This window comes from Dromiciops gliroides, chromosome 3 (assembly GCF_019393635.1).
Source record: "Dromiciops gliroides isolate mDroGli1 chromosome 3, mDroGli1.pri, whole genome shotgun sequence".
Lineage (NCBI taxonomy): Eukaryota > Metazoa > Chordata > Mammalia > Microbiotheria > Microbiotheriidae > Dromiciops > Dromiciops gliroides.
The window spans coordinates 218,550,451-218,562,270 of NC_057863.1; the positions used below are offsets into that span (position 1 = coordinate 218,550,451).

The 11,820-nt window shown below is 32.8% G+C and overlaps 1 protein-coding gene across 9 annotated transcripts in view; it reads left to right on the plus strand.

Moving 5' to 3' along the window:
• Positions 1 to 11,718, plus strand: part of AP1S2 (adaptor related protein complex 1 subunit sigma 2) — a 37,579-nt gene extending 25,861 nt beyond the window's left edge. For 4 of the 9 annotated variants that reach the window (XM_043992360.1, XM_043992363.1, XM_043992361.1 and 1 more), the window contains exons 5-6: positions 2,063 to 2,089; positions 7,442 to 8,662. In XM_043992360.1, coding sequence (XP_043848295.1) covers positions 2,063 to 2,089; positions 7,442 to 7,477 — 63 coding nt within the window. In that variant the 3' untranslated portion in view covers positions 7,478 to 8,662. Of the gene's footprint in view, positions 1 to 2,062; positions 2,090 to 7,441; positions 8,663 to 9,746; positions 9,756 to 10,491 lie in introns of those variants that run through there. The other 5 variants (XR_006355559.1, XM_043992364.1, XR_006355560.1 and 2 more) reach the window with 3 other exon arrangements.
• The last annotated feature ends 102 nt before the right edge of the window (positions 11,719 to 11,820 follow it).

The window sequence follows — 11,820 nt, forward strand, 5'->3', positions numbered from 1 at the left end:
TATTGTTCTTTGCACAAGATGTGCCATTTCATGAGTTTGCACTGGTTAACCACCATCTATCTAAAATATTTTGCCTCCTGACTTTGCTGGCTTCTTTCAAGTCCCTGTTAAAATCCTACCTTCTACAGGAGGCCTTTCCTAATACTGCTTAATTCTAATGCCTTCTCTCTGTTGTTATTTCCTATTTATCTTGTATACTGTTTGTTCATAGTTATTCGAATGTTGTCTCCCCCATTAGACTGTGAGCTCCTTGAGTGCAGGAACTGAGTTTTGTTTTTGTTTTTGTTTTTTGTCTTTCTTTGTCTCACTAGGGCTTAGCACAGTGCCTGGCCCAAATTGACACTCAGTTACTTTCTGACAGCCTGATCCAGCTCTTAGTTGTAAGGCATAAGGTTGGGCTGAGCCTTAGACTTAAAAAAATCTTAAAGGCATCAAGATATCAGATAGAATCATAGGATATTGATTAAGAACTAGACAGGTGAGGAAACAGACCACCAGAAATTAAGTGCTTTGTTCAAGTTCACATAGGTATTAAGTAGTAGAGCCAGGATCTGAATATAAGTCTTCTGGCCCCAAATCTAGCAAATTTTCCTCTTTACCATGCTGACTAGCAATATAGAACTAGAGTGGATTTGGGAAGAAGTAGTATGGAGAAATCGAAACCATATTAAGAGGAAGGAAGTAGCCACACCTAGTCTCCCCTAAACAGCACTGGATTTGGATTCTGGAACTGTGTCAAATTACAATTGTGCTGCTTATGACCTTTGTGACCTTAGGCACATCACTTTATCACCTGTTACCTTGGGCTGGTCAATACACTTCTCTGGGTCTTAATTTTTTCATCAATAAAATGCAGTAGTTGAACTAAATGACCTCATAGTTCCTACTCCCAAGTTTAAATCTATTTATCTTTGGACTTTCTTAAAAACTGGTGCTGCCCAGGGGGCAGCTAGGTGGTACAGTGGATAGAGCACCAGCCCTAGATGGAGGAGGACCTGAGTTTAAAACCAGCCTCAGACACTTGACACTTACTAGCTGTGTGACCCTGGGCAAGTCACTTAATCCCCATTGCCTTGCAAAAAAAAAAAAAGCAACTGCAGGAAGTATGTTTAATGTGATTGTACATATAACCTATATCGGATTGCTTGCTGTCTTGGGGAGAGGGGGAAAAAAATTGAAACTAGAAATCTTATAAAAACAAATTTTCTAGGGGCAGCTAGGTAGAGCAGTGGATAGAGCACTGGCCCTGGAGTCAGGAGTGCCTGAGTTCAAATCCGGCCTCAGACACTTAACACTTACTAGCTGTGTGACCCTGGGCAAGTCACTTAACCCCAATTGCTTCACTTAATTTCAAAACAAAAAAAGAAACAAAACAAAACAAAATGTTCCAAACTATCTCTACATGTAACTGGAAAATAATAAAATACTTTTATGGGGGAAAAAAAAACTGGTGCTGCCCAACAATAAACAAGCTCCTTCAATAAGTAATAAGCTACATGTCATTGTAGTATTGAATCAGAGATGGAATGCTCATATGTTAATCTTGTTGAAGGATTTCCTGCTTTGGGTTATAGTTTAGACTGGATTTTTGTTATAGTTAGTTTTAACATTCTGTAACTCTTAATTTCTGTTTCATGGCTTTATTAGAATAGTTCAGTTATTTGGATTTTAATTCAGTTGATAATGTGTTTGTCTTAGTCATAGGTTTGGGTTTTGTTTTTGTTTTTATTGCTGCCATATTGGAGATAGCAATTTTTGTATGTCAGAATGATCTGCTTCTTTAAACGTTTAGAGGTGAGAGTAAAACTTCCATGCTATCTTTACCCCCAGTTGCCCTTTTTGCTTAATGTTTTTCTACTGCTACACAAATATTAGTAACATAAAAATTTTAAGAGACTATGTTAGATGCCTTATATAAAGAGTGTTTCAGAAGTGCTTTCTGTTTTTATTTTCTTAGTGTCTAAATATTTTAGAATTGCGTTTTTCCCATACTCATCTTCAAAAAGAGGTCTAGGATGCCAGAGTTAGAAATGGGGATTTACAATTTTCAATCTATTTACAGGTTCTGCTATCCATATGTGTTCTGAAAGTAAGCATTATCTCTCTATTGGTACTAATTTAACAACCCTACTGATGAGTGCAGAGGAGCTATTTGTAAGATAAAAAAAGATTGGTGGAAGGGGATTATTTCAATTGAGATTGAAATCACCTTTCTCTTTGCTAACTCCCCTGTCTCCTGTTTATTCCCCTTCACACTGACAGGATTAATAGAACTGATCCCTCACTTAACAAATCTTCCTCGAAAACCTCCTTTTCCCCAACCTGTTTTGGCTCTGGGACCCTATAGAGGGACAGAGGCCTAATTTGGAGAGTAGTGAGTTTAACAGATTTTGGAGTAAGTGTAACATGAGATTGTAAATAAGAGCTGGAAAAAGAGCTTGGCCAAGCCCTGTCTTTTTATGGATAAGAAAAACTGAAACCCAGAGTGGTCTCTTCCAAACTGACATAGGTAAGAACAAGCATCAAAAACAGGTTGCATATTTTTCTCTTTCTGTGTTCTCTTTACATTCCTACTCTTTTCCTGGCACTTCCACGTAACACAGAGTCACTTTTAATAGAATTAAAATCTTGTTTATTTGGACTCAGTTAATTTGGAATCTGGTAATTCAGGCTAGACTGAACTACATTTGCTGAGTAAAATCCCCTTAGTAGTACAGATTAGTAATGTGATCATTTTGGAGACTATTTAAAATACTTATGAGAACTATTTTTAAGAATTTCTAAATTAGCCATTATCATATATGGATAGGAACTTAAACCTGTGATTTCATTGGTATGAGATGAGGAAACTCAGTACCAAGTCGGCACTTTCTTTGCACTTATAGTGTTAGAGAGTTGACTAGATCTTGGAAAGTTTAAGTGACTTGCCCACGGTCACATAGCAAATCTCTGTCAGAGGCAGGACTCAAACCCAGGTCTTCTGGATTCTGCTCTCTATCCACTCCACTCTTCCACCTTACATTTATTTATATAAAAACACTAATATTTTAAGGCAGCCAGGTGGCACAGTGGATAGTGTGCCAGGTCTGAAGTCAGGAAGACTCATCTTCCTGAGTTCGAATCTGGCTTCAGACACTTACTAGTTGTGTGACCCTGGGCAAGAAACTTAACCCTGTTTGCCTCAGTTTCCTCATCTATAAAATAACCTGGAGAAGGAAATGGTAAATTACTCCAGTATCTTTGCCAAGAAAACCCCAAATGGGGTCATGAAAAATCAAACACAACTGAAATGACTGCCTAGCAACAAAGCTTACATTTATACTGTGCTTTATCATTTGCCTAACTCTTTTGATAACAGACTATCTTTGATTTTTGCAACTGTTTGGTAGAGTCAGTAGGGCAGGTTAATATATTCCAGCCTTACAGATGAATCTATACAGGTGAAATAACTAACATAATGGCATGCTAATCTAAGCCTCTGAACTGCCAGTCAGAGCTCTTTGTACTTAGCTAATTGAAGAAAAGAAGTACTTGATTGGCCTTCTTTGAGCTACTTGAAATTAGTATCAATTTTTAGGAAAAAATAGGTAAATTATCTTTCTATTTGATCCATGTTTGTGGCATTTTACTATTTTATTAAAAATATGCAATTCATTCTTATGGTTCCCTAAATGGGAGGACAATGCCTAACTGGTTCCTTGGGACTAGAAAAAATGAATTCTTTCCCAACCTAATTAAATTTTCTGGCAAATTACCCAATAATCTTAATTTCACCCGAAGTCTAGCCAGTAAGGTGTAACGTGATGGACCCATAATGAAGTGATTCTCAGATTGCTCAAAAATACTTTGTTTGGAGGGGGGGGGAATGTTTATTTGAATTGTATCCAGTATTTAAGTAAAATCAGCTTTTTTACTTCTATAGTTCCCTCATTTCATCAGTGTGAGAATTCTCTCAACTTACATAGATTAACAAATTGTCACTATCTTAGAGAGTGGTTGTCTATATATTGTCAAGACTAAAATATTTAGGTGGCAGGCCTCTCAGAACTTAAGTTGTTTGTTAAACAACAGACACGGAATCCAATATTCAGACTTTCCTGTTATAGGAACCACCATATCTTGTGCTTAGTTGGCATAGCTCTTGAAAATAGGCTCACCTTCCTACTGTGATAAATTCTCCATCCCACGTCCCCCAAAAAGCATTAAATAAAAAAATTGAAAGATACTTTTTTATTACAGAGCTATTTTGTATTTTGTCTAAAAATATACGTATAATCATATATTGTCAAATTAAAATACAAATTAAATTACAATACAGTAAAATACATATTGGTTGCACATTATCAAACAAGTCATAACCACTTATTGATTAAGGATATTTCATTTTATATATTCCGTAGTTGTGGATTTTTTTTTTTGAGCCATCCTATTTTTCATGTCATCCATACGTTACAATTTCTTGTTATCAAGTACAAAACTGGAAATATACAAAGAGTAAAAATTGATGGCTGCACAGCAACTTAGTTGTTGGGGCAGTGCTGGTGAAACAGTGGATAGAGCACAGAGCCTGGAGTCAAGAAGACCTGAGTTCATATGTCACCTCAACCATTTACTAGCTGTTTCACATTTGGACAAGTCCCTTCACCTCTTTTTGCCACATCAGTACCTACTGATGTGGTTGTGAGGGTCAAATAAGCTAATAATTGTAAAGCACTTAGCATAGTGCCTGGCACATAATAAGTGTTATATTAATGTATAATATCTTATCTCTTCCTTGATATTCAATTTTGTCAAAGACTGAGTTACTTAGACTTGTTTGTTAGTGTTGATTCCTTTTCCTTTATACTCTTTGGGAGTACACCAAATCTATTCTCATCTTGAAACTAACCCCGTTTGTTATATAAAACACCAGTTAAGTCCAGACCTCTCTTAATTTCTGCATTTTAAAAAAGAACATAAGGAAACTAAAAAAGATAACAAAAACATTAAGAATTAAAAACTATGGTAAAAATGAAATATTTTCATTATTTAGTTGAAGGCCTGACTTAACTATCTTGAAAAATAAGTTGTCTTCCTGTTCATTATTTTTAGAAAACACAGGACATGAAAACATAGACATAAATTACATATGGCAAATTTGATTAAGAAAGAACTTGATGGATTTTTAATAATGAAACCTTAGAATTGGCCCTTTTGGTTTACATGATATATGCCTCCTTATAAATAAGTAGCAGAATTAAATGACCTCAGAGTCCTTTACAGCATTTCTCATATTGGAAAAATATAGATAGGGTTTCTAAACATGACTCCTTTGCTCTAAGAATTATTAATATTTTTAAATCTTAGTTGTATGTATAATTATTAACAATCAATAACTTTAAATGCAGATATCACATCTAATAGAAATTTGAGCCTTAATAATAGATGTCTATCTATACTATAAGAAATACATCTCAAAAATAATGTCCCAATTATTTTGTTATGTGAAGCATTTCTCCAATGTATGTTCCATCTCCTGGAGCTTAGTTCTTTTTGGAAAGGAGGACATAAGTGGAGAGTTTTTAATAGTTTATTGGTGGATTATTGTTAGTTTTTTTTTTTTATATCATAGTAATTTCCAGATAAATTCCTTCCCAAGCCGGCATTGAATTTTCCCTTGTAGCAAAGAAAAAAGAAAAACAATACAGTGGCTTTGTATAACATTGTATGAAATGGTCTTTCCTCCTGAGGAGGGTGTGGGTGGAGGCAGTTGGGGGGCTTGGGGGGAGTAGGTCTATCTGTTCCAGGACCTGATCTGGGATCAGGATTGATCATTACAGTTATTCAAAGCTAAGCTTTTTAGTTTTCATTATATATTATAGTGTTCTTGTATATTACACACAAGATTTTGCTTTAGTGTAATTTGATTTATATTCATATTCTGTATTTTTTTTCTGAAATGATAAATTTTTTTCACAAAATAATAATGTTATAAGTCCCCAAGATACTCACAAACTATAGTTACGTCGTTGATACAAAAATAGAATTTCCCTGTGAAAATGAGGAAATCTCTCTGGTGCTTATTTTTACTTTGCTCATGTACAGTTGCTTTCCTATCTTAGTTGTACCATTTTATATTTACCTTTTAAAAAGATGCATTCCCACTAAACAATGTCTGGATTTTTTTTACCATTTTATTTTATTTCATTTCATTTAGGTATAATTATGTCCTGCTTAAAAAACATATACATTTAAAATTGACCAGGAACTATCTGAACTAAAACTTCAGCATTTCCTTCTCAGACATTCTAAACAAAAATAGATGTGGGCGCATTATTTATTAAGTCATTTTATGTCAATGCTTTTACAGTTGCAACAAAGATCTTAAATTGAGTCAACATTAGACTATGGACACTTTTGGAGGTAACACTTTTAGTTGGGAACACAAACTATCATGGATTCATACATTTAATGAAAGAAACTTTTTTTGGCAAATTTGCAACCAGATTTACTTTTAAATCCTAGTTAATACAACTAAGACAGAGAGTTCTTTATATAAGTAATTCCTCTTTAATAAATATTTTAATATCTCCAAATCTTAAGATCACATTCTTAAAGAATAGTTGCATTGTGCCTATTTTTTTCTAATTTAAAAAAAATGGGTACTTTTGCAGCTTAAAATGCCAGGTGAGTGAGTAGGGATTTTTTTCCCCCCTTGGGAAAAGAATTTCCTTTTTGATCTGTAAGGAGATTTATAGCTACCTTAAGTTCTAATTTGTTTTCATTGAGATTAAATTCCTTTCCTAAGTATACTAAAACCTTGATTAACTGAAGCATTTAATGGTGCATTTTGGCAGAATTTTCCAGTTGACTCAGAAAACTCTCATTGAATATCTTTCCAAAACTTATTAGTCGACTTTCCTGCTTCAGCAAATACAATGTACCTAACATTATTAAATCTTACTTAGATACTTCAGGATCTTGCAGTGCTTTAGTGCTATAATTTTGAACATTAATGCCCATTGTAAGGGAGGTTGGAAAAGCAATGGACTAGGAGTCAGAAATCTAGGTGGTAATTTTTGTCACTACTCAGGGCCTCACTTTCCTCACCTGTAAAACAAGAGGATTGTATTGTATTTTCCTTAACATTTCTTCTAGTATATAGGCATAGAAGATTAAGATGAGCATGGCTTGTCTCCAGAACATCCCTCAGAAGTTTTGATGGATAGATAAGTCCATCTTTCAGTGTTTCCTATAATTTACCTATTTTTTCCTAAAAATTCATACATATTTTCCTCTCCCCATTCCATTTAATTGAGGTTTTATTAGATGAAGTTACAGCTTCCTAAGTGAAATGTTAGTACATGATAACTGTATGAGACAGAACATTCTACTAGAACTAATATTGTGTTATATGTCCATTTGTGTACCATATATAAGAATGTGTGCATTTCTTTTGTAGCCACGCCATGAATACTTTAATGTCCCTGTGTACTAAATGACATCACTCATCGAGTATGCAGAATTTCACAGAGGAAATAGAGCTGATTTACTTATGACAGAACAGCTGGTGAAACAAATCATCTTGAACATAGAATATCATAACCATTTTACTGTTGTGCTTTGTCCTCCCTATTTATATCCCTACCTTTACGTTGTTTTTTCCCCATGTCATCTTGATGTAGTTTGTTCCTGTCAATATCTGGTTTAGTTTTTTTCATGAAATAATATGACATGTGTATGTTTAAAAGTTTTCATCTTAAGTACATAATTGTTATTAACAACCACCTGTGATTAATTTCATAGTTAAAGGAGATGTTTCATTATAGCCAAAATGAGTAATATAGTATCATATGGCCCACTAAAGCTAAACCCAAACTAGCAGTAGTGATATGTAGAATAGTATTTGTTTTTCAAAACGATAATCTCAAATTTCATAATGAATATGTCCTATTAATGCTGCATATTTAAGTATATATAGAAATAACACAGGAAAATTATAAATTGAAAATCCAAGGCATATTATAGTATAGTGGTTAATACACAAATGATTTGTCATTTATTAAACTGGTATGAAGAAGGGTAGAATTCTGCATTTGCTCAATGATTTAATTAATGAATTGTCTTTTTGCACTGTATGGTAGCCAGTATTGAACAATAATGATTCAAAACTTTTACTACTCTTTCTATTTATAAGGATAGCATTTCAAAAGGAAAAATTCCATATAATTTCATATCTTGAGCAAATCAGTAGACCATTTAGAAGCATAATCACCTCCAAAATAATTATCTGATCAAACTAATCATTGTGACAGCCTATCAAAATAGGTTAGGCAAGTTATTAGGAATTAAGTTATTTGTATTTTATAAATTAAGTTATTTGTATTTTATAGATCCTAAAATAATATATGTGCTATCACAAAAGGTTTAATCATATTGGGAATATATTGTATTCTAGGACCTAGTTATAAGTAATTTTTTCCAAAGATAGTATTTTTTAAGGTAATACAGTATTTAATGTAATGTTAACATGCACATTATCATGCCCGTTGGCCAAAAATGCAGTGTGCTGAGCTGTACCAAAATGTTGCTTTTCTTGTTCTTTGTATATAGCTGCTTGCTTTAAATGACTACTTTCCGAAATAGCTTTCTTGGCATGTCTAAAATAAAAATATTGCATGCATTCTGTCTCATGTGAATGGCTTTCCTCCTCTACCTTATTCCATCTACCCAGGAGAATTTGTTTTAGATTTCATTAGATTTCAGTATGTCCAGGTAATTTTTGTATTTACATATACATGTATATACTTTTGAAAAGTGTATTACACATCAATGGAATCAAACTCAAAGAGAAAGGGATGCCTGCAGGCTGCATAATAACATAGAAAACCACAAATTAACTTTATCTATGTCATATTATACTTTTATTTATTTTGTTAAACATTTCCCAGTTATATTTTAACCAGGTTTGGACAACACTCATGAGGCTGACACCTCTGTTCTACATTTATTGCTGTAATCCAAATTAACCAAATTAGCAGATGTACACTCTGCATTTGTTCAAGTGTTGGGGAAAATACATAAAGAAAAATCTGTTGGTTTTCACCAAATAATCTAAGATAGCAAAATGAAACATAGAAAGGATCTTACTAAACTCCTAGGAATAGCTCTATAGTGGTAGCTCTTAACTGAGTAGATGTATCTAGCATAATCCAAATTAGCATAAACCAAATTAAGATTCTCTTGGTTGGGTTTCATGCATAATGTGACTAGTTGATTTAACTGGCTGGAGTAAAGAGCAGGGGAAAAATTTTTGTTGTGTATAGTGTGTGTATATGTGTATATTATGCATATTTTTTCCTCTAGTCATGATAGAATAAGTTCTTAGAATTTTTAATGAATTTGTTCAGTTACTCTGACCCATTTCAACATCTTATAGCCATCTTCTAAACTTTATTTTCACAAGTGACAACAAACTTTACTAGACACACTCTTTCAAAAGTAACAAAATATAACTGCTTTCTCACACATCAGTGCACATAAACAATAAAATGGCAAAAAGCATATATATATATATATATATATATATATATATATATATATATATATATATATACACTTATTCTTAAAGGTTGGTTATGTGGCCAAGTACTTGTATTCACACTGAACATAAAACTTTATAATGTGTCATCTAACGTTGTAATTTTTCTGAAGATTTACTGTTTAATATCTTTCTTTTCCTTGCTTTGTGCTGTACCGTGTTTTAGGATGCTAAAGTAAGTTTACTTAGTCATAAGTGCATATAAAATTGATCAGTGCTTGCTTCCATAAAGATGCAGTATCCCCTCTTGATAATATTGTTGCTAGTAATCAAAACTTGTATAAATAAATTGTTTCAAAATTTGCAATCATCTTTCATAATTTCAAAAGATACTTGCTTCATCCTAGTCCTAATTGTGGGATTTACAAAATTTAATGGTTGTATATTTTGCTGTTTTGATATCTCGTTGCCATATATTGCCTCTACCAGTGTTGTTTGTTTCTGGATAGATCTGACAATGGTTACTGAAAATGTTAAATATTGACGTTTTAAAATAACAAGATACCAACTCCAAAATACATGAAAAAGATTTCCATTGTTATAATCAGGGCAAATGATGAAAATACCAAGGGAACTTGGGATACTGTTTATACTGGTTCAAGTAGAGAAATTGGAATTTACTTTTCAATGGCCATATGTTTAACTATTTTAGTATAGTATTTCATGATTTCATCCTATTAAAACTGTTTTAAGCCATAAAAGTTGAAAGCTACTGTAAGTATATATGACCCACTTTTTCAGTAATATCAAAAAAAAATTTCATTTTCTTTTGTTCTTGGTACTCTCAAATTGGCATTTACATTTTTTTTTGCTTTCAAATAAGCATTTTTCCATTCAAATTCTTCACAGAACAATTTTAAAATTCTAAAACCCACTAGATCTTACCAGATTCTTAAATTTTCCCTTCACAGGAAGCTGAAACCCCACGTAGTGTTCTTGAAGAAATTGGACTGACATAAGCCATCTCCCATGTTGATGACATCATGTGGTCTCACATACTGTAGATGTTCACTGCCTTCATGTCAATGTTTAGCTAATGGTGTAAGATGCTGTTTGTCAGTATTACTGTTTTGCTAAGCCGCTTCATTCAGGCCTACATTAAAAAAAAAAAAACACTCCACTTTTTCAAAAGGGAATAAAAAGTATTAATCTTTTTTTTTAAAGGGACTTAAATGTTAACTAAAACTTGATGCAGAAGAAATATCTTTTCAGTATTCTTTAAGGTTGGATTATGTCAGTTTCCCATTAATTTTATTTGTATAATTATGAATATACACATAAAATCACAATCAGGAAGCATATTTGTTGGTATTACTGCATTCAACTGAAAGGAAGCTACACTTGTATCAACTTGAAAGTAAATGTAATAATGTTTCAATATGGTTTTATGCAACCAAAGACTAGTGTTACATTTCAGTATTTATGGGAATGAGAAAAATTGACTGATTTTACATATCAAAATGATTTAAATTTTAACATTACCGCTGAAACTTAAACATACATGTGTATACCAAAGACACTTATTGGGAATTACATATCTTAAACTGGTAGCTTAATGAGAAATGTATGTTTCTGGGATTAAAGGGAATTACATTAAAGGGAATACAGGTGACTTTAATGAGAAAAATCCTATTTTACATTGACCATTAGTTGAAGGCAGGAATTTGGATGGAAGACTATACTCCAATATGAGCACATAACATATTCTATGAAAATGGTTACATTATTTTTATGTAAGATTCCTTAAAATACAGTTTTACAACTTGGATGGATTATTTTTATGCCCCAAGTACATTATACTGCCACTATTTACCTCATTTCTCCATGAACTAAGGAAAACATCTATTTAAATAGGTTGTTATAAATTAAAATACTGATTTGTCTAGTATTATTGCTATCTCAACAGGAACTTGGCTGCATTCACAAAATATCACATGGCTAAGTTTGTTCCAGTGGTGGTGATATTCTGGCTTACTAAATTTTCCCTATATTTTTAAAAGTACTGTTAGTTTGACATTTTTCTCCTTGTGCCACCTCCTTATCAGAAAATATTCATCATGCACATGTAAAAATGTTAGCTGGATGAGGTAAAATGGCAATAGGGGAATTTATTTTTTAAAACTGTTAGAATTCAGTTTCGGTACCATTTTCATATGTATTTAAACATGTCTTCAAGGTTTACACTTTCACTTATTTGTATGTGCTTGGCTGGATTAAGCTTTGTGATTATGACCAATATT